The following is a 23,671-nucleotide window of genomic DNA, read 5'->3' as shown; positions in this document are numbered from 1 at the left end:
AAGTTCTTTCAAGCATTCAATTACGCAATGTGGTGAATATTGTCAAAGTCAAAAGATCAAAAGCAAAATAGACGGGATAAACCGATTAAGCCCAGTTAAGCTTTTTACCTTTCAGTTTAGCTTTCAGTTTAGAAGCTGAATTAAGTATAGTTTTAGAATCCAACCGAAACTGCACGCCAAATTAGAAGTTTTTGACACTGAAAAAAAAACAGAAAAAAATTTAGGTCAATTTATCTCCTTTTGTTCTGTTTGAACTTCGATGTGCATCAAGTGCGTCAACGGCGGCTATTTTCCCGCAATCGACCGGCTATGTTCTAGTTTCTTTCTAAGAGCTTATTTTTTCATCAATTGGCCTCAAAAAATTTCAAGATTCTCATGAGTGAGTTTTAGAAAGTACTAGTTATTTGACAGGGCACTTTTGTTCAGAGATGGCTCTGGGAATTGTTCCAGGATTTCTTCTGGCGATGTTTTTTAATCGATCTCATTGAATTTGAAGCAAGAAATGAAAAAAGTGAAAAAATTTAGTGATTTAGTGGTTTAATTGTCGAAAATCGGAGATTGGAGCAAAATGTGCGGTGTTGTTCATATCGCTGTTTTTGAGAGCGAGAAATTGAGGTATGGAAACATTTTCGGTGAGCGAGTAAATTTTTTTGTTCACGTGCGGCTTCATGCAATTTTTGTTTAAAATTTTCTATTTAGTTGTTTGAATAGGCTATAATAGTATTTTCTGCAGGTTCGGATAGTGTTTTATAAAACAATTTCTTCGTTCTGTAAATGACGGAAAATAATAAATTTTGTGACCATTTTTTGCATTTGTTCAATTTCTCTTTAAAAGAGAAATTTTTGAGCCTCGTAAGGCTTGTTTTTTGCTCTTTGAGCAGTTTTTTTGCCTTCAATTAAATTGAAAAAGGTTGTGTTTTTAGGTGTACTTGTTTTTTATAGAAAGAAGTAAATGAATTTTCCTGGTTTTTGTTTCAATTTGTTGTTGGCAATTTTTTCTCTTCGTGACTTCTTTTTCAGTTTTATTGATCGGCTTAGAAGGTACCAATTAAATTTCTTGACACATGAGTCATGGCCTTCTTTGTTTTTGTGGCTCGAAGAGAGGAGTATTGGTTGAGCGTCTTTTTTGATCTGTAATTATGTTAAACAGGAAGAGAAATGCGCGAAAAGGAAGTCAAATTACTGACAAGCAGCGAGATGAGAGAGATCAATTTACCCATCTTATCGCATTTTTGCAAAAAAATTTAATGACGTGCGGTATTTTCAAAACACTTTGTTTTGATGACGTGCGGTGTTTTCAAAACCAACTTTCTAGTGTGTTAAGATGCATTTTCGACCATCTGATGGGAGCAATACATTTTTAATTTCTCTCAAACGAAGTCTGTAGTAATTATATTAGTCCTGTTGGTCCTGCGATTTTTTTTGCTTGAACGATTTTTTGTCTAACCCATTTGACTTTTCGTCGTCAAAAATTGGGTAAACAGTTAGCGACCAGCGGGCATTAAGTTCTCTTAGAGCCTCTCAGCTCACCAGTCGCCAAGTATGCGATTTACAGAAACTGTTTTTGGTGTGAAGGGTATACTTATGGTGTGAAGGGCGGTCCTTAGAGGTTGACCTCCCCGACATCTGCTCACCTCACTTCACCCCTCCCCTAATCCCTACACCTGCACATCGTTCAGGCCGTAAGGGCCCCGTGCAGGCAAATATCTCCTCTCAACGTTGCCCATTTTGAGCTATTGTCACCATTTTGTCATGATGGACGCTTTTTGCATTTTTTCGTATTCTTCCTCAAATTTTTCTGGCATTTGGAGTAGTGTGGTTGAAATGTTTTTGGATTTTTTTTCGCTACCTTTCGATATAATAATTGTTAAGTTGTTTTGTTCCAGATAATTGAGTATTTTTTGAGCAAATGTTGTCGGCTTTGCCTCTGTTTTTTATTTCGTCTTTCTGATTTTTTTGCTTCTCACTGTTTTTTTGTTACATTCTTGTGCTATTTTGGTGTTCCGCCTAAAAGGTGCATCTGAACTCTTGACGGGGCGTTTTTCAGTAAAATAAATTAAGCAAATTTCTAATTTTATTAGATTTTTTTGTTTTTTTTTGTTATTTAATATGTTTCGGCCGGTTGTGAGATGGACGAACGCCTAATCAGAAGTAATAAAGGTTTTTTTTCTAAATAATGTTTGGAATTATTAAAATTTAGCTTTTCTTTTTGTGGATAATTTTGTTAGGTTTTTGTAGTGAATGATAAATTTTGGTTTTGTTATTCAACTCGGCTGCCTTTCTTCGGTTCTCTCTATATGAATTTTTTCTGTCAATTGATTTTTGTTATAATCGAGTAGAAACTAAATGTATCGCAAGTTCTTTTGCCAATAGTTGTTTAGGAGTTGCAAACATGACGGAAGTTCAGATCAGATGCTTTATCATTTTTTGTTGTCAGATACTTGTCCATTGTTAGTTTTCCTGTTATGATTTCAAAAATATTAATGTAAATAGAAAGGAAGTTCATAATGTTAGTTTTGGCGGTCATTTTTTACTTGAGTTGCTTCAGGAATTCTTCTCGCTTTGTTTTAGTTAAGCTTATTCTTCAAATTAAAAAATGAGTTCACCCGATTTGTCGACTCTAATGAAACTGTGGAAAAAGTGGAACAATTTTTGACACTTTTTTTCTTACTGTTTCAATTCCAAAGGCAGTCAGTGGAATCGACGGTGGCTATTTTCTGGCAATCTGCCGACACAGGGAACATAATCGGGATGACTGGATTAAGCTCTTTTGTAGCCGAAACCAGACGGATCTGTTTAAATTCAATTGATAAAAAATAAGCTTTAACTTCTGTGAATCATTTGACACCATAATTTCGTTTGAGTCAATTTTATTTCCTTTTCTTAAGCGATTTCATCTTGATTGCATGAGTTGAGTTAATCTAAACGGAGCCGCAACTCAATTGTTTGATTTTTATATAGAGCAATGGATAGAGTTGGAATAAAAACTTGCAATTATGCTTCATGTTTCTCCATTGACTCTAATTGTTGTCATCAAATCGTGAGATTTTATTAGTCAAAACAGTCAGTAGTTTTGTGGCCATTAATCTGCAGTTCTGCTGTTTTCGCACATTATGACTATTTTTGATAATACTGTATTCTTTAAGTTGCTTTAGACAATTCATAACTTCAGTTCTCTAACGCTTGCCAATATATAATACGGCTCAGCAAGAGCTTAGCCGGCAATCGGTTGGCTATTCTTTTGTTATATAGCGGCGGAAATAGTTTTCATCTACATGTCCAAAAATTTGATGTTTGATGTGTTGTATGCAAACGGAACTTTGGCAGTAATTTGAGCAAAATTTGTCTGCTCCAATATTTTTTGAGCCTGTCTGAACCCATTGTGGCATGTCGTATGTTCTCGGTAATGTGGAGGAGAGGACGGACTGTAATAAAAATGACCCCAATTTTGTGGGTCCTGTATGTTCATTGGTATATTGGTGAGAATGATTGGCCTTTTCCCGTTAACTTCTAACTCATCTGTGTTATCAAAATAGCTCATTTGAAGTTTTGAGCAGTTCAAGTTAATTGGTGGCTAGTGCCGAGAATATTTTCATGCCTCATTTTTGAACTTTCTGAGCGGCACTGTACTCTAAATCCTTTTTTGGGAACATTAATCAGAGCTAATTGTGATGACGATGGATGGACTCTTAGGGCCCTGTAGTTGTTAGAAAGCCATTAAATCAACATCTATAAACAGTTTTTGCCCTTAATTTATTTAGTTTTTAGTCCCCCAGAATTATTGGAGCCACAGCCTGACCCCCAACAGCTATTCTTTCACTGATATCTATTGCTATTCCCAAGTAGGGGTTAGAGAGTGTCTGATTTAAGGGGGGTAAAACGTGTTTTGAATCTCGTGTAAAACTTTTTTTGGCTAATGCAACCAAATAGTATTGAGGAGTGTTGGCTGGCTGTTCTCTCTAAGAGCAAATTGTGTGTTTTGTTAAGGACGTGATATGAACGTGCTAGTGTACATAAGGAGACGCCTGGGAATGTGTGCGCGGAAGCTGGGCAAAGCGAAGGAAGCAGCCAAAATATTCAAGGATCTGATGAAGGAACACCCTAGCATCCTCAACATCCACGAGAATTACATTGACTGTTTGCTCGAATTGACCAATTATGGCGACTGTCTCAGTATACTCACCAAATATGATGGTAAACTTAGTGCCTTTTGTATCATGAATCTTGTTCCTTTTTGTCTTCATCATTCGTTGCTCCAAGGCTTTGATACGCCCTATTTTTTTAATTGCTCCCAAACGAAGTTCGCTACAATTTAACCATTATTTTTCCCCACTTTTCTCCTGGATTACAGCTTTCTTACTGGTTTTTACAAATCAAATTATAGTATCGATTTTTCTGTCGGTTTCTTACGATTCATAAAGGTGTTGGGTGACAATGTTTAATTGCTCTTAAATGAAGTGTGTCTCAATTATATTAGTCCTGTGATCTTTTTTAATTTGATTTTTTAATTGAGCGATTTTTAGTCTGACCCATTTTGACTTTTTGTTCTCAAAAACGGGATAAACAGGTAGCGCCCAGAGGGCAATAAGTGCTCTTAGAGTCCTTCATCTCACTAATCTACAAGTATGCGATTCACAGAAACCGTTTTCAGACAATTTCAAGGTGTGAAAGGCGGTTCTTAGTCTTAAAAGTTTGACCCCTCTGTCAGCCAACTTTTTCTGGCAGACAATTTTTCACTTCGATTTCACTTTCCTTCAATTTCACTTCTCAAGTGACCTTTCCACGCTTGAGTTCTTGATTTTTGCTTGGCCTAAATTGCTCTTATTGAGAGATCATATCTGAGTTTCAAAAATAAAAGCGATTTTAAGGTAGAAGATAAGCGATTTTGTCGACCCGTAAAGAAAGGTTTTTCTTTGCTACAGCCTCCTTTAAATTGCCCCGCCTGTTTAATTGATTGACGTTAATTAAACGAGATGTAAAACTCGATGCATCACGTGTAAAAAAGTTTTTAGGTTAGTCTGCTCAAACAATTTAAAGAAAAAGAGTAGTGTGAGTGGTTTTGGTTTAAATTTTTTTCTCGAGAGATCAAGAAAAATAGGCGAATAATTTAGTCTCGAACGTTCTCTAGCTCGCTTAGGCGATTTAAGTTGACTTTCAAAAACTCCGTCTTTAAAAACGAAATAACTGATAAGGCCTTCAGGCATTAAGCTTGTGATCAGCTCTCTTAGAGCTTTGATAAACTCCAAATGCGGTTTGGAAATGGTGCTGAAAAACGCTTGAGGAGGCATATTTTCATGGTTTAAAGAGTTATCTTGGTCCGCGCGCTCCCACTCATTTTTCAACCCATCCCGCTTTTATTGTCCTCTGAGAATAGCCTCCCTGTGCTTCAGCTTGCTAAAACAAAAGCCAACCCGTCACCTTTACTTCGAGAGCAATTCTGACGTTGGTCAGATATTCGTTTTTTTTTCTCCCACGCCTATTTTTCCTTGTACAATTTCGTACGTCTTAAACGAATTAGCAGCAAGTTTTTGAAGCTGCTACTGATAGGATTCTCGAAGGAGTTCAAACTGGCATTTTGCGATGCAGTTTGTAAGAAAGCAAATTATTTTCAATTATAGTCAACAAACTGTCGGCTTCTCTGCCTTTTCCAGTTTTTTTTTGTTTGATCTGCACGTCTACAAATATTTTGTGGCTAATCCATCCTTTAACTTTTGAGTTACTCGTTGTAGTTATTTTTTTTCGTATTGCGTTGCTGAGATTTCACGTCTTACAGTTCTTCTATATTTTTGCCGTAACTTTTCGGGGTTCGTTATGCTCAGTTGAGTTCAGACATCACTTGCTCATCGGAATGATAGGCAACTAAAGTCAGATAGCGAAATGAAAAGTACTAGTAGATAACAACAGTGAAGGTCACTGTGAAGTCATGCTGTGACAAGTACTCATCTTTTGGCCTTCAATATTAAGCTCATTGTCGGTAAATTTATAATCAGGACTTCAAAGCGACAGTCGCGGTTGTTTTAGGTATTTCTACTGTTATAGTTCAGTAGGTGTGCACGAACAAAAACTCTGATGGTGTAACATGAGAGAATATTATGATGGTTTACTTTGAAATGATAGGGAGGCTTGAAATTGTGCACCATGCAATAAGTCATGCACCATGCAGTCATATGTGCTAAGTAATACGCGTGTGTAACTAATGTGAGTTTTGATTGTTTCAGATATCTCGTTGCCCAAGTCAGCCACAATCTGTTACACTTCAGCATTACTTAAATCTAGACAGGTTGCAGACAAGTGAGTAACCTTTATGCGCATAAAATTGATCCTTGACCAGAGAAAGTCACAATTGTATGGCAGCTAGTTTTGAGGGGAAATTGTGAACACTGTGTCAGGCATCTGCAATTGAGCTTAACATGTTAGACAGTGTTGATTAAATTAGCACTCCTGTGCTTCGGACCAGCACGTTGTGGGACTGACTCAATTTAATATCCAGCTTTGTTGTTAGGAAGGCACTGACTTTCTAAGCTCCAAAAAATTTAAGCTCTAAAGTCTTTCGAAATTGAGTAATCCTATCGCCGAATTGCGCTGAAGATAAGTGCATTCATACAAAGTTTCCTACACCCAGTTTGATGTGTTTTTTAATGTAATTTTGATATGTTCTTTCCGTGTGGTAGATTCTCCCCAGAGGTGGCGTCGAAGCGTGGCCTGAACGGGAGTGAGTTGCAAGCAGTAGACGCAATACACAGGGCAGTTGAATTCAACCCTCACGTGCCCAAGTACCTGTTGGAGACGAAGCCGCTGATCCTGCCCCCAGAGCACATACTCAAGAGGGGAGACTCGGAGGCCATAGCATACGCTTTTTTCCATCTCAGACACTGGAAAAGGGTCGAGGGTGCACTCAATCTTCTACACTGCACTTGGGAAGGGAGTAAGTTGATCCAAACACAATTACTGTCGGGTTAATAAAAATCAAAAATGTTTTAGAGAAAAGTATCAATTGTTGGCAGTCTTTGTGAGAATTGCTGCACTAGAAGTTCTTTACTAAGGGCACTGAAAATCAAAGCAATATTAACAATATCTCCAAAGTTTATTGCGGTTTATGCCTTCATCGTGGTATCATTTTTAAGATCGTTTTTAATAGCCACGTAAAAGTTAAAGTGAGTAATTTTGTCTAAGTTGATCATGCGCTCCGTGCAGTGAATGACTTTTCGACTTTGAAAACTGTTTTCGACATAATGGTGCACGCATATAAGCGTTTTTAGCTGTTTTTTATAGCTGCGAAGCTTGAGCGAAGCTATATTGCGGTGCTCTTGGTTTATTATAATTCAAAGAATTTGAATTGTATTGGGGCGCTGTCTTTTTTTTAAAGATCTGTTCACACATTTTCATGATTTTTGAAGTCAAATTGGTTGTGATTTTGATCACGCCGAAACAGGAAATGGAGCGAAAAAGCGAGTGGTTTTGCGGCGTGAATTTTTTTCGCTCTAATTTTAAAGTAGAGTGAGAAAACGGTGTTTGAACAAAAATTCGGATTCTCGGTAGTGGTTTTTTCACATGCGGCAATTTCACTCTGATTTTTACTGTTTTTTCGATTTTTTGGATCGGATTTTTTCTAAATGGTTTTCCCAATCCATTCACAATTCATTCTAGGCCTAGTTTTTTGTTTGAATTAAATTTTCATTTCTCGCTAGTGGTTTTTTTGTTCACATGCGGCATTTTGACATTAATTTTCTGTTTATTTCTTAATTTTTGTTCTGATTTTTTTAAAATGGTTTTCTCAATTCACTCATAGTCCATGCTAGGTCTAGTTTTTCTGTTTAGTCAATGAAAATTCTTTGAATTGTACGTCAGGACTTGTCCTGCTATGTTTTTTTGTTTCGTCGTCTGATGCTCTTCGTTTTACATTTGTTCACACAGCAAAGCTGAAAAAGTCAATTTTTCTGAATGACTTCTTCCTCTCACTAACGGCATTTGCGCGCGTGCCGTCCTTCGTCACTCGCTTTAGCAAAAGTTTTTAGGTTATTTGCGTGATTAGATTTTGATCATACGTGACTTACCTCACTCAATAAAATGACTTTTGGACTTTAAAACTTAAGTTTACTTTGAATTTGTTTAAGGTCAAAGGAACTCATTTGTGCAGGAAAGGTCTCTAATAAGAGGCTTCTGCGGAATGAAATTTAACAAGCTTTATTAATTTATCGCTGAATGTTTTTTACCTAGTTTTTTTGAGCGGAGTCGATTTTTTTTCAATTTAGATATGTATCTGTTTCTATTTCTATTATATGGCACGCAGGTCTATTCTTTCGCAGCAATTCCGGCAATCTGCCGGCTATGTTTGTCCAATTGGAGCAAATTTTTTTTCCTGTAATTCAGTTTTTTGAAGAAATATTTTTACTTCATGCTCTTTTGAGATGTGACCCTCGGAGATTCATACCATAGTGTTTTCGAGAGCCTAAAATTGCGTTTCAGTTTCGAAACGAGCAAGTATTTCTTAATTTTTTAGTTAATTTTTGACTTTTATTAGTTTCTCCATTTTGGATATTAAAGCTGAGTTTTATAAAAACCAGTGCAATTCACTATTTATTTTAATAATCGATGCATCGAGTGTCCCATTTTAATGTGAGGTTTTTTTTGTAGCCGCCGTCAGCCTCTCAACGGCTATTATTTAGGCTCTCTCCGTTTTTTTATTTCGCTTTAACTTTTGACCACATTTTTTGTTCTACATAAGTCACGATTTTCACGCTCGACTTCTGACTTACCTCAGTTTCAACTGAATGGATTTTAAATTCTTTCACGCCTGTAATTACGTAATGTGGTGAATACTGTCAAAGTTTAAAGAGCAAAATCAAAAGAAACGGGATGAACCGATAAAACCTGGTCATTTAGTCATTGAGCATTAGGTTATTAACGTTCATTGGAGTGTTTGGTAGATGAAATTGGTATTAAGCTTACTAGCTTTCGGTTTAGAAGCTGAATTATGTATTGTTTTAGAATCTAACTGAAACTGCACGCCAAATAAGAACTTTTCGACACTGAAAAGAAATTCGGCCAGTTTCTCGCTTATTTTTCTGTTTCAATCCAGAGTTGGATCAACGGCGGCTATTTTCCGGCAATCTGCCGGCTATGTTGTAAAACGGTACACTTGCTTATACTTTGTTAGTTTTTGCCCAATTTTTGTTAGTTTTTTCTTTGTTTTGGTTTTAAGTAGTGGCGAAAGTCTTTCCGTGCACTATCAGGGATTTGAATTTCGTTTTATTGAAAATGGAATTGTTTTTTGATGTTAGTTCTTTAAAATTCAACGAAAATTTCCGCTTGTTAGCAATTTTTAAATTTATTTAAGACTTTTTTCAAAAAAATTATATTTCGAATCTTTTACGCCTGTTTTTATTGTTGTCTGCTCCGCTGGATGGATATTAGTTTTTCGAAGTCCCGAAAGCTGAAAAATGAATTGTGTTTCTTTTCTACTTCGATTTTTTCAATTTGGTTTTTTACCTTCAAAAATTCTTGGTTGCCTGACAGTTTGTCTAGTTATTCTTCACATTCTGTTATGTGTCATTCTAGTTTTCTCTTAGTGCTTATATCGATTTATATGTTCTGATTTTATCATTTTTTTGTTAAAATATTGATTTTTGCTTTTTCTTAGATTTTTTTTCGCATTTCTTTAAGCTCATTTTTTGTTTTTCTTTTAGTAAAAAAAATTTTTGAATTGTTTTGGTGTGCTTTCTTTTTTCAATCCAAATGTTTTGGTTTGTATTGGTACCGTTTTTTACAGCTCGAGAAGTCTTGGATAAGCCTTTTTTACGACTCGAAGATAAGTGAGCGAGCAAAGAAACCGGAAGTTCAGGGAGTACATAAAGTTTGAAAAGTTTGTTTCAGTAATCGAATTCGAAAAGCGGAGAAAATAGATTCGTTAGTTTTTTCACTCCTTCTTTTGAAAATAACGACAATTGCTAATTTGAATGTTTTTCAACTATTTTGCTGATTTTGTCTGTTTTTGATGCCCGATGTATTGTTTTTTGGTTTTTATTGGTAATTGAGTTAACGTTTCATGCCTGTGTAGTTTCCCTTTACTACAGCGGAAAATTTTTTGCTACGAAGTTGTCTATCTATGGAATATGAAATTAAATTGAAATGCTATATTCTCATTTTCTATTCTTCGCAGCTGAATATGTTTATGAGCTCGTTGGAAGTTGGCTGATGTTCTGTGGTTAAATTACTAGTTTTCAGATCATAAAACAGCCTTTTTTTGTTTGTATTTGTTCTTTACTGTATGAAAATTGAATTTATTAATTTGTTAATGTTGATTTACTTTGGCGAATTCTTCTTAGTTCAAAAGTCCCAAATGCTAATTAATGAATTGTATTTCTTTTCTACTTCGATTTTTTTTCAATTTGGTTTTTTACTTTCAAAAAATTTTTGTTGCCTGTTTTTTTTTAAATTTGTACTATTCTTCACATTCTCTTATATCATTCTAGTTTGCTCTGAGTACTTATATCGATTTAGTTGTTGTGCTTTTACAATTTCTTTTGTTTTTTACAATTCAAAGAATTTGAATTGTTTGGGTGTGCTGTATTTTTTCTAATTCCACGATTTTGGGTTGCATTGTTACCGTTTTAAACAACTCGAAGAGGAGTGCTGCAAAACTTTTTAACGGCTCGAAAAAGTGTTGTGGTTTTCTGTTTTTCTTAAATAAATGAGCGAGCAAAGGAACCGGAAGTTCAAGGAGTACATAAAATTTGAAAAGTTTCTTTCAGTGATCAAATTCGAAAAACGGAGAAAAAAAGTTTCGTCTTTTTGTTCATACCTTTTGAAAGAGAACGACGCGAAATGTGGGTGTAAAAAAATTTTTGCCAAGCGAGTGAAATTTGCTCACGTGTTCCCTTATGCAGCTGTTTTTTAGGTTTTGTTTTTTTATGTTGTGTAGAGGGTTTTTATTGGCAAAAGTAATAAAATGCGATTGATACCTTTTTGATACTTTTTGGTACCCTTTTTCCAAATAACGGGAATTTATTGCTAAATTGAAAGTTTTTCAATTATTTTGCTCATTTTTTTCTATTTTTGAGGCCATTTGTGTCGTTTTATTGTTGATACAAAGGGCCTCAAATTTACTTTTACTGATAATTGAGTTAAAGTTTCATGCATGTAGTGCCTGTTTACTACAGCGGAAACAATTTGTCTGCTACAAAGGTGTCTTTCTATGGAATATGAAAAAAATGAAATATTTTTGTCGTTTTTCTTTTCGAAGCTCTATATGTTTCAGCTCATTAGAACTTGGCTGATGTTTTGTGGTTAGATTACTAATTTTCATATCGCAAAACAGCCTTTTTTTGTTTGTATGTATACTTTATTATATGAAAATTGAGTTTACGTTTAATTTTTTTAATGTTGATTTACTTTGGCGAATTCTTCCTTGTCCAAAAGTCCAGAAAGCTAATGAATGGATTGTAATTCTTTACTACTTCGATTTTTTTCAATTTGATTTTTTACTTTTGAAATGTTTTGGTTGCCTGTTTTTTTTTTTACAATTTGTGTACTATTCTTCTCATTCTGTTATGTATTATTCTAGTTCTCTCGTAGTACTTATATCGAATTTTTGTTCTGCTTTTATTTGTTTAAAAATTTTTTCATTTTAGCTTTTTAGATTTTTTTTTCGCATTTCTTCGTTTTTTCACAATTTAAAGAATTTGAATTGTTTTGGTGTGCTGTCTTTCTTCCAATCCATATATTTTGGGTTATATTGTTACCGTTTTTTACAACTCCTACTTTCTTGTTTTATAATTGTTTAGAGGTCCGGGGTTGGACCCCTCTTTGCCGGAACTTCTTGCACCAATAAACTGTTATCGAGGCTACAGCCCCCTCTGAAATAATTTTCCATGCCTGTTTTTTGAGACAATTTTACCGAAATTAATCAGTTTATAGTATTAAATATTTTTTCTGTCCGTATCCTCCAGTAATTTTTGGCAGCTTTTTTCCGCAGAAAATTTAATATATTTAGTCATAATTTTTAGTTTTATTTAATCTACCTTTGAGCTTCTAAAATTTTCGCACTTTTGATATTTCATGTTTTCCGTTTGCTGTCGGGTTCATTTATTTTTATGTAGTTTGGAGAATCTGCTGGATTTATTATCCAGAAATGAATAATGATTTTTCTGAAATATATTTTGGGAGTTAGTTTTTGTTTTTTAATAGCCGCCGTCAGCCTCTCAACGGCTATTATTTAGATGCTCTTTTTTTAAATTCGCTTTACCTTTTGATCACGTTTTTTGTTTTTACATAAGTCACGATTTTCGCGTTTGACTTCTGACTTGCTTCACTCACTGTTTCAACTGAATGGATTTTAAGTTTTTTCAAGCATTGAATTATGCAATGTGGGGAATACAGTCAGTCAAAACAGCAAAATCAAAAGAGACGGGATAAAGCCCGGTCATTAATTCACAGTGCATTAGTTTATCAAAGTCCAATAGAGTGATTGCTAGCTTAATAGTTTTCTTTAATAGACATTAAGATTAATAGCTTTCAGCTGTAAGATTAATAGCTGATTTAAGTATAGTTTTATAAATTAACTGAAACTGCACACCGAATTAGAACACTTTTCGAAGCTGAGAAAAAATGCTATCAATTTCTATCTCTTCACTATCTTTTTCATTTCCGATGTGTGTTCAAGCGCGTCAACGGCGGTTATTTTCCTACAATCCTCCGGTTATGTTTTTTTAATAGCCGCACAGCGATAGCTGGGGCTATTATTGGCCTTCTCTTGGTTTTTTTTATTTCGCGGTTTTTGTTACGACCATATGGCGTCACAACCACTTCAAATCTGCTTTTTGTTCATTCGTTCATGCAATTTCAACTGAAGTGCGTGCGTGACGTCATTTTTCGCTCTTAGTGGAGCGGGTTTTTTGTTCATTCGCGAGATTAATTTTTTGGTCACACTTGACTTACCTCTACTCTCAAAAATGACTTCCTCACTTTGAAATTGATTTTTATTTATTTTAATTCAAAGAGATAAGGTCAATTGGGTGTGTGTCACTCTAAATGAAGGTTATTTGAGAGCAGCTAATAGATGCAGCGAAAACTTATACAGGTTTTTAATCAAAATATAACATATCAGCCTTCAATGAAAGGACGAATTTTTTTGGTCTGTCTTTACTGTTTTGAGACTACAGATCTACAAAGCTATTGCGGCTATTTTCTGGCAATCTGCCAGCTATGTTTTTGCTTTTAGTCATCAATCCATTTCATTTCTTTCTACATATAATTAATAGCCGCCCTCATCTTCTCAGCCGGCTATTATTGCGCTCGTATTTTTTTTTTACTTCGTCAAACTTTTTTTCGCTTTACCATTTTGCCGCTTTTTCGAAATTTTGCGTGAAATCTTTTTGACTTCTCTAGGCTAGTTTCTCTCTTCTCTCATTCTGCTAAAAGTGAATTTGAACATCAGTTGCTAAGCAAAGCAATTCAAAATGAACAGAGTCGGTATAAAAAATTGAAGTCAGAAATAGAAACGGGATAAACCCATAAAGCCCAATTTTAGATGCCCGCTATTTGAACGTCGTTCCTATAAGTCTTAGTTACCACCTCTAATGCTTATTGGTGTTGATAGTAGCCCCTGTAGCCTCTCTCTAAGAAACAGAAGTATGTTCAACTACGAAATGCCATCAAAATAAATCGGACTTAAAAAATATTTTTGTACAAAAATCTTTTTTTTTAATATATTCTATTCGTTCAATCCCAATCATGCTTATTGGAATCAACAGCGGCTATTTTCCGGCAATCTGCCGGGTATGTTTTTCAGTTCTAGGAGAATGAACTCATTTGATCAAGCATTTCTTCAGCGAGATATCTATCATGAAATGGTAGGGTACCAAAGCCAAGGAATCTTCTTTATCTGCTAAAAAAACTTTGAACTTTTGTTTCGTTCGATTTTTTAGTTGATTTTTTAGTTCACATTTTCTAAGAAATCATTCCTATGATTTCGAATGTTTTTTGGGTCCAGGCTAAAATGCAGGGAAATGTCTTCTAGACCGATCATTTCGAAAGAATTGTTAGCCGGCTAATTGTTTATGAGCATTTTCTAAGATTGTTATCAGCGTTATGCTTTCCGTCTGCGGCTTTTGGTTCCAGAGTGAAATGCGGGGTATAAATTTTCGAAACCGGTTATTTGGAAAGAACTGTTAGCCCGTCAGTTTTTTGAGTTTGTAGGTTTTTCTTATCTTTAAATTGTTGAATTTTTTTAGCCTGGTAACATGATTCCAATAACATTATAGTTGTTGGGTTAAAAGTTTCAGAGTCGAGTTTCAACTCAGTTCTTTTAATAGCCGCAAAGCGAAAGCTGACGCTATTATTGGCCTTCTCTTGGTTTTTACAATTCATGAGGCGTTTTCTTTTTTTTATGAGCTGTTAACACATTTTCATGATTTTTGAAGTCAAATTGGATTAGTGATTTGGGGCACGCCGAAACAGGAACAGTTAAAGATAGCTTTTTTGCGGCGTAAAATTTTGTCGCTCTAATTTTAAGGTAGAGTGAAAAAATGCTGTTTGAACAAAAATTAACTTTCTTGCTAGTGGTTTTTTTTATCTTCAACTGATTTGCCTGTGTGACTTCATTTTTCACTCTTAGTGGAATGTTTTTTTTCGTGCATTGGTGTGATTAAATTTTTGATCAAACGTGACTTACTCACTCTCAAAAATGACTTCCTCACTCTGAAATTGGCGTTTCGTTTACTTTAATTCAATGAGATAAGGTCAAATGAGTGTGTTTCGTTATGACTGAAGGGTATTTAAGGACAGCTAAAGGAATCAGCAAGCTATTGCGGCTATTTTCTGGCAATTTGCCAGATGTGTTAAGAGTTATTGTGAATAGTCGCCCTCATCTTCTCTGCTGGCTACTATAGTGTTCCAATTTTTAAATTTGTTGAATAAATTTTCTTGTTTCACCTCCTTTTGCTTTTTAATAGCCGCACTCATCTTCTCAGCCGGCTATTATAGCGCTCCTATTTTTTTTACTTCGTCGAACTTTTCGCTTTACCCATTTTGCCGCTTTTTCGACATTTTGCGTGAAATCTTTTTGACTTCTCTAGGCTAGTTTTGCTCTTCTGTCATTCTGCTCAAAGTCCTTTTAAATAGCAGCTGCTCAGCAAAGCAATTCAAAATGAAGAGAGTCAGTATAAAGAAATCAAAGTCAGAAATAGAAACCGGATAAACCCATAAAGCCCATTTTCAGATGCCCGGTACTTGAACTTTGTTCTCATAAGTTTTAGTTACTATCTATAATGCCTATTGGTATTGATACTAGACGCTGTAGCCTCTCACTGAGAGACAGGAGTATGTTCAATTACGAAGTGACATCAAAATAAATCGCACTTAAAAACGTTTTTATACAAAAATCAAATTTTGTTGATTTTCTTTTCAATCCCAATAGAGTTATGGGAATCAACGGCGGCTATTTTCCGGCAATCTGCCGGGCATGTTTCGACATTTCGATTGAAAATTTTCCGACTGTCTGCGTTAGTTTCAGTCTTGGTTTATTCTGCTCAAAAGTGCTTTTAAACCGCAGTTGCTCAGCAAAGAAGTCTAAAATGAGCAGAATCAATATAAAAAGAACGAAATCAAAATCAAAAACGAAATAAACCCTTAAAGCCCAATTTTTTAGATGTCTGCTACTTGAACTTTGTTGCTTTAAGTCTTGCCATCCCAAAATGCTTATTGGTATTGATACTAGGGCCCGTATTCTTTCATTAGCATGGAGTAGTATGTATAACAACGAAATGAAATCAAAATATTGTGCACTTACAAAAAATGTATTCGTACATCAATCGTGTTTTTTTTTCATTTCTGCTCTTTCAATCCTAATCGGGGTTATGGGAATCAATGGCGGCTATTTTCCGGCAATCTGTCAGGTATGTTTATTAATCCGTCACCAAAAATCTTGAAAAATGGTTTTCTCTGGACTTGGGTCAGTATTACCGGTTGCAGTAGGTTCCCGATGCCTGGATCTAATACGTAATCAATTAGCTACACTTTTTCATTCAGTTGAGCAAAATTATCTTTAAAATAAATGTCACTTGGCTTTTGGCTGCTACCAATGCTTTGTATTGATATTGACCCTGGTAATGTGTGGCCTCGTAAAATGCCTAAAATGGTGGCTGTTGTTATTTTGTTGGATGACTAGACCTGCGTTGATGACGACGGCGATAGTTATATAATGTTGACTATTGTAATGTTGTAGCGTTCCGAATGATTCCGTACCCTCTGGAGAAAGGTCATCTGTTCTACCCATACCCCTCGTGTACTGAGACAGCGGACAGGGAGCTGCTGCCTTCGTTCCACGCACTGTCAGTCTATCCCAAGAAGGAGCTGCCCTTCTTCATTGTGTTCACAGCTGGCCTCTGCACCATAACGGCCGCACTCGCTTTCCTCACACACCAATACCCACAGAATATGGGCGCAGCTGCATCTGTGGTGAGTATTCTTCAAGCACACGACCACAACCTCTGGAACTTCCCAGAAGTTAACAATGTCAACTTCGACTTGTTTTTTTAGGACTCGAAGAGTATTTTTACCGGAGGAACTATTTGTTCAGGCGGCATCTTGACCTACAAACGAAAGTGACCAAAATTGCCCTTTAAACTACTTTATGCTGAGCGATAAACGTTATTTGTTCATGCGCTGTGTTGAGTGATTGACATCGAAGTGTTTCTTTTGCCGTTTGTCGTCTATTTCCTTAATTGTTGCCTTTTTTGTTTTTAAGTACTTTTTTAATCAAAGCTGTCTCAATGTAATTCACTGGAACTGACATTGCAGGGTTTTTCAGAGCAAAACTGAATTTCTAGTGCGAAATTGGCTCATATTTCCAATTAATCCAATTAATTGCTCTCGAACGAAGTTAGAAGGGATTCTTAACGTGTTTTTATGCATGCAAAATTTTTGCATGACCGTTTGTGCGCTTTTGTTCTAGAACATTCTTTGACTTCTTGAGTGTAGTTCTTTAATTTTGGGTGATCTAAGTTGCTCTCGTTCTGAAATAAAGTTCTTTGGTAAAATCGATTGTGAGCGAAACTCAATCAAAGCCATTGTAGCTGAGTGGGTAAGATGTGACCGCTAAAGTTGAGGCCAGTGGTTCGAACCCCTGTGGGATCTATTTTTGCACCCATAACGTTTATCTGATCTACACCTCTAGATTAAATTGCCCCCCCCCCCTCCCACTGTCATTCGAGAGCAATTCATCCGACGTTAATCGTTTTGATATTCCATTGTTTTTACATTTTTGGATCTTTGAGAGGACCTTTTGCAAATCAGTGTACAATGCAATCGTCCTTTGATAATTTTACGTCGTATTATTCATTTTTGAATTAGCTTCTGGCGTTACACTATTTGAAGCGCAGTTAACTATAATTGCGTTTTTCAAAATTTTTTGACACTTTGGTCAAAATATTTCAAGGTTTTTAATTGTTGAACTCTTTTCCACAGTAGATTTTGACGTATACGTACTTCTATTGCGCCATGCAAAGTTAAACGTTGAAATGTAATTTTGTATTCCTTTTTTTTCAATTTGGTCATCTCAATTTTTTGTAGATGTATTTCTGTTCTTTTTCTCCATTTGTCCGTGCGGTTCAGGTTCCTTTCGTTCTTTTTAATAGCCGCCCTCATCTTCTCAGCCGGCTATTATAGCGCTCCTATTTTTTTTACTTCGTCGAACTTTTTCGCTTTACCCATTTTATCGCTTTTTGACTTCTCTAGGCTAGTTTCACTCTTCTGTCATTCTGCTCAAAGTCTTTTTAAACAGCAGCTGCTCAGCAAAGCAATTCAAAACGAAGAGAGTCAGTATTAAAAAATCAAAGTCAGAAATAGAAACGGGATAAACCCAGAAAGCCCATTTTTAGATGCCCGGTACTTGAACTTTGTTCTCATAAGTTTCAGTTACTATCTATAATGCTTATTATAGCTGCGAAGCTGTAAGCTGAGCGGACCTATATTGCGGTGCTCCTGGTTTTTTTGTTTCGTCGTCTGACGCTCTTTTTTCGTTTTACATTTGTTCACACAGCAAAGCTGAAAAAGTCAAATTTTCTGAATGACTTCTCTCACTAACGGCATTTTTGCGCGTGACGTCATTTCTCACTCGCTCCAGCAAGTTTTTAGGTTATTTGCCTGATTAGATTTTGATCATACTTGACTTACCTCCCTCAATAAAATGACTTTTGCACTTTAAAAACTTAGCTTAGTTTGAATATGTGCAGTAAAGGTCACTAATAAGAGGCTTCTGCGGAATGAATTTTAACAAGCTTTATTAATTTTTCGCTGAATGTTTTTTACAAAATTTTTTGAGCGGCGTCAATTTTTTTTCAGTTTAGATCTGTATCTGTTTCTATCTCTATTGTATGGCACGCAGGTCTATTCTTTCGTAGCTATTCTGGCAATCTGCCGGCTATGTTTGTTTGTATTTATACTTTACTATTTGAAAATTTAATTTATTAATTTTATTAATGTTGATTTACTTTGGCGAATTCTTCTTTGTTCAAAAGTCCCGAAAGGTAATTAGTGAATTGTATTTCTTTTCTACTTCGATTTTTTTTCAATTTGATTTTTTACTTTCAAAAAATTTTTGCCTGTTTTTTTTTTTAAATTTGTACTATTCTTCACATTCTTTTATATCATTCTAGTTTGCTCTTGGTACTTATATCGATTTATTTGTTCAGCTTTTATCATTTCTTTTGTTTTTTACATTTCAAAGAATTTGAATTGTTTGGGTGTGCTGTATTTTTTCTAATCCCACAATTTTGGGTTGCATTGGTACCGTTTTAAACAACTCGAAGAGAAGTTCTGCAAAAGTCTTTTTAACGGCTCGAAAAAGCGTTGTGAATTTCTGTTTTTCTTTAATAAATGAGCGAACAAAGAAGCCGGAAGTTCAGGGAGTACATAAAATTTGAAAAGTTCGTTGCCGTGATCAAATTCGACAAGCGGAGAAAAAAAGTTTCGCCTTTTTGTTCATACCATCTTTTGAAAGAGAACGACGCAAAGTGTGGGTGTAAAAAATTTTGCTTAGCGAGTGAAATTTGCTCACGTGTTCCCTTATGCAGCTGTTTTTTTAGGTTTTGTTTTGTTGTGTAGCAGGTTTTTATTGGCAAAAGTAATAAAATGCGATTGATACCTTTTTTGATACTTTTTGGTACCCTTTTTCTAAATAACGGGAATTGATTGCCCAATTGAGTTTTTCAATTATTTTGCTCATTTTTAGTCTATTTTTGAGGCACTTTGTAGCGTTTTATTGTTGATACAAAGGGCCTCAAATTTACTTTTGTTGATAATTGAGTTAAACTTTCATGCATGTAGTGCCTGTTTACTACAGCGGAAACAATTTTTCTGCTACAAAGGTGTCTTTCTATGGAATATGAAAAAAAAATTGAATTTTTTTTTCGTTTTTTTTTCGAAGCTCTATATGTTTCAGCTCATTAGAACTTGTGTGATGTTTTGTGGTTAGTTTACTAGTTTTCATATCACAAAACAGCTTTTTTTGTTTGTATGTATACTTTATTATATGAAAATTGAGGTTATATTTAATTTTTTTAATGTTGGTTTACTTTGGCGAATTCTTCTTTGTTCAAAAGTCCTGAAAGCTAATAAATGAATTGTAATTCTACTGCTTCGATTTTTTTTTTCAATTTGATTTTTTACTTTTAAAATGTTTTGGTTGCCTGTTTTTTTTACAATTTGTGTACTATTCTTCACGTTCTGTTATGTATCATTCTAGTTTTCTCTTAGTACTTTTATCGATTTTTTGTTCTGCTTTTATTTGTTTACTAAAAAATTAATTCATTTTAGCTTTTTCTTAGGTTTTTTTCGCATTTCTTTTAGTTTTTTTCACAATTTAAAGAATTTGAATTGTTTTGGTGAGCTGTCTTTTTTCCAATCCATATATTTTGGATTGTATTGGTACCGTTTTTTTACAACTCCTACTTTCTTGTTTTATAATCCTTTAGAGGACTCCTCTTTGCCGGTGCTTCTTGCACCAATAAACTTATCGAGGCTACAGCCCCCTCTGAAATAATTTTCCATGCTGCTGTTTTTTTTAGGTTTTTTTTGTTTTTTAAGTCCTCTAACAGGCTAAAGTAATAATATGCTTTTGATATACTTTTGGATACCTTGTGGTACATTTTTCCAAATAACGACAATTGCTAATTTGAATGTTTTTCAACTATTTTGCTGATTTTTAGTCTATTTTTGATGCCCGATGTATTGATTTTTGTTTTTATTGCTAATTGAGTTGACGTTTCATGCCTGTAGTTTCCGTTTGCTACCGCGGAACATTTTTTTGCTACAAAGTTGTCTTTCGATGGAATATGAAAATAAATTGAAATGCTATTTTCTCATTTTCTATTCTTCGCAGCTGATTATGTTTGAGCTCGTTGGAAATTGGCTGATGTTCTGTGGTTAAATTACTAGTTTTCATATCACAAAACAGATTTTTTTTTATAGCTGCGAAGCTGTAAGCTGAGCGTAGCTATATTGCGGTTTTTTTGTTTCGTCGTCTGACGCTCTTTTTTCGTTTTACATTTGTTCACCCAGCAAAGCTGAAAAAGTCAAATTTTCTGAATGACTCCTTCCTCTCACTAACGGCATTTGCGCGCGTGACGTCATTTCTCACTCGCTTTAGCAAAAAATTTTAGGTTATTTGCATGATTAGATTTTGATCATACGTGACTTAACCTCCCTCAATAAAATGACTTTTGCCCTTTAAAAACTTAAGCTTAGTTTGAATTTGTTTAAGGTCAAATGAACTCATATGTGCACTAAAGGTCCCTAATAAGAGGCTTCTGCGGAATGAATTGTAACAAGCTTTATTAATTATTCGCTGAATGTTTTTTACGAAGTTTTTTGACCGACGTCGATTTTTTTCAATTTAGATCTGTATCTGTTTCTATCCCTATTATATATATGGCACGCAAGTCTATTCTTTCGCAGCTATTCCGGCAATCTGCCGGCTATGTTTGGTATTGATACTAGACCCTGTATCGTCTCACTGAGAGACAGGAGTATGTTCAATTACGAAATGACATCAAAATAAATCGCCCTTAAAAATGTTTTTATACAAAAATCAATTTTATTGATATTTTCTTTTTCAATCTCAATAGAGTTATGGGAATCAACGGCGCCTATTTTCCGGCAATCTGCTGGGTATGTTTTTGTTTGCAGCTGATTTCTTTCAACATATTGCAGCTCGGATAATTTGTTGAAATATTCGCTACTGATGTTTTGACTGAAACAACTGATTAATTGCTCTCAAACGAAATTTGTAGCTCTTATATTAGTGCTGTCGTCTGTGGTCTTTTTTAATGTAATTTTTCGCTTCAGTGATTTTTTGTCTGGCCCTTCCTACTTTTCATCCTCATAAATGGGATAAACGGGTAAAGATCGGAGGGTTTTAAGCGGCCTTACCTTAGGCTTTACTAGTATGTGATTCATCAAAACTATTTTGAGGAGATACTTTCATGGTGTGAAGGGCGGTTCTTGGTCTTAAAATTTTGACCCCTTCACTTCATTCACAGCCCTGCCTTCCCCACCTGGCGATTTGGAACCCATCGCTTGACTTTCCCTGCGCCGCTCACGTACCGCCTCCACATAACTGAAATTTTCTGCCCACTTACCTAACCCGCCTCCACATAACTACACCCTCATCCGTACCTACCCACGCTCGCACCTATCTACACTCCTACTACTTACCTAACTCCTTCCTCACCAAGCTAACCCTGCTAACATTGCATGATCTAAAGTGGGAGTCGCAAACGCGGTATCGACTAATTCGAGTGGTCACGCGTTTGAGTGTCTCCGAAATAATAAATTTTGCATCTAAATGGTTCTCTAGGATACACCCCCTCTGATGTGAATGCCCTGCATGTCCTGAATAGTTTTTGATTATGTGTGACTTTACCTCACTCACCAAAATTTTTTTGCACTATTTTTTAAAACTTAAGTCTAATTTGAAAACTTAGTTTTTCAAGATGCGCCGATAACTTTTTCTGTATCTCATAAGCCGACAACTCATTTCTGTATATTTTTCATTGCTCTTGAACGAAGTTCATAGCAATTATTGTAAACGTGTGTGTCTTTTTTATGCAAATTTTTTGCTTGACAGTTTTCGCGCTTTTCTCCTAGAAAATTCTTTGACTTCTCAAGTGACTTTTTCACGCATTAGTTCTTCATTTTTGAGTGATCTCTAGTGCTCTCACTCCGAAATAAACCTTAATGCTAATATAAAATCGGTTGCAGCATGGATAAAGTAAGGGATTCATAGAGCAGGGGTCAGTGTGGGTTGTTGTGGATCGGGAGGTCAATGGTTCGAATCCGGGGGGGGGGGGGGGATGTTTTTGCACCCATAAAGAAAAATTAATCTAGGCTACAGCCCCTGAATTAAATTGCCTCGCCTGTCGTTCAAGAGCAATTCTTCCGACATTTGTCGGTTTATGTTTCTATCTGTATTTTACGACGCGCAAGTCGTTTTTCTAACAATCTGACGGCTATTTTAACTGAGTTCAGGTCTTAGCCTTAATTGCTAGTAGCAAATTATAAAAATTGTTAGCATTTGATGTTAATATTTTCGAAGAAACAGTTACGCGATACAGAAAAGTTATTCTTATATCGTTTTTTAAACCAAATGCCAATCCTTAACTAGTTTCCGGTAGCGTAGTTTCTGGCAATGTACTAAAGAATGTTAGATGTTGGTGAAAATGATTTGTGCTGTTTCAGTTCTTCTCAGCAATCGCATCTCCATTCTCGTATTTGGCATTGAAGCTCGAGCCACTCTTTCCAACATGTCTGTTGCAATTCAAAATGGTCTAACCAACCCTAATATACCCAAACCACAGTCGACACAACTACAGAAAATCAGAAACAGAATTCGTTACAAAAAACTTTATTGTCATTCGAATGAATGCAAACCTTCCTAACTCTTTCCCTCTTCCCTACCCTTCCTATGTTCCTCTCTCTTTCGCTCTCAATCTCTCTTCTTAGCTCGGCGCACACCAGCTACTGTTCTTTGAAGCAGACGAGACGAAGAGAATCGAGATGGTGCAAGTTTTCTATATATACAATATGAACTAATTTCAATTTGACCTAGTCAACTAAAACAGCGCAGTCTTTATGCCATCAATCGCTTGCTCGCTTTTGTCTATGATTTGATTGGTCAGTGAGAAGGTGGTTGAAAGGTATCGAAGATATGATAAATAGTACTATACCCGTAAGGAGGAGCGATAACAACTATAAGGAAGAGAGAGTATGTTTTAATGTGCGAATGCGAGAGAGCAAACAAAGCAACCAACTGATGACGACTGGGAAAAGTTTCCTCTATCTCGATCATGTCCTGCTCCAATTCCATCTCACAGACACATCTACTATAAAAATTTATCCGAGTTAATGTTGATGATAATAAATCAATAGTTGCATTGTCGTTTTATGTTTCTTCAAATACTAATAGTTGTGATGCAGCAGCGGACAAATGAGCAGCCGCTTATTCCACTCTATCAATCTGTGCTAGGCACAGAATGTTCCAACATTCCACACAATTGAAATTCTAATCAAGGAAATATGGAATTGATTTTGAGCGGGATTTTGCTCTCAAACGAAGTCTGTATAAATTATACTAGTCCCGTTGTCTTTTTGCGATTTTTTGCTGAATGGTTTTATT

At 35.5% G+C, this 23,671-nt stretch overlaps 1 protein-coding gene across 1 annotated transcript in view; it reads left to right on the top strand.

Annotated features, from left to right (window-relative positions):
• Nucleotides 1–23,435, top strand: part of LOC142341375 (suppressor of tumorigenicity 7 protein homolog) — a 32,758-nt gene extending 9,323 nt beyond the window's left edge. Inside the window, exons 6-10 of the mRNA XM_075392306.1 lie at nt 3,988–4,194; nt 6,219–6,291; nt 6,672–6,925; nt 16,223–16,455; nt 22,735–23,435. Of these exons, the coding sequence (XP_075248421.1) occupies nt 3,988–4,194; nt 6,219–6,291; nt 6,672–6,925; nt 16,223–16,455; nt 22,735–22,827 (860 nt within the window). The 3' untranslated portion in view covers nt 22,828–23,435. The remainder of the gene's footprint in view (nt 1–3,987; nt 4,195–6,218; nt 6,292–6,671; nt 6,926–16,222; nt 16,456–22,734) is intronic.
• Nucleotides 23,436–23,671: the final 236 nt, after the last annotated feature.

This window comes from Convolutriloba macropyga, chromosome 1 (genome assembly GCF_964194025.1).
Source record: "Convolutriloba macropyga chromosome 1, txConMacr16.3, whole genome shotgun sequence".
NCBI classification, from domain to species: Eukaryota; Metazoa; Xenacoelomorpha; order Acoela; family Convolutidae; genus Convolutriloba; species Convolutriloba macropyga.
The sequence above is the reverse complement of the archived record's forward strand: the minus strand, read 5'-3'. Positions and strand labels throughout refer to the sequence as shown.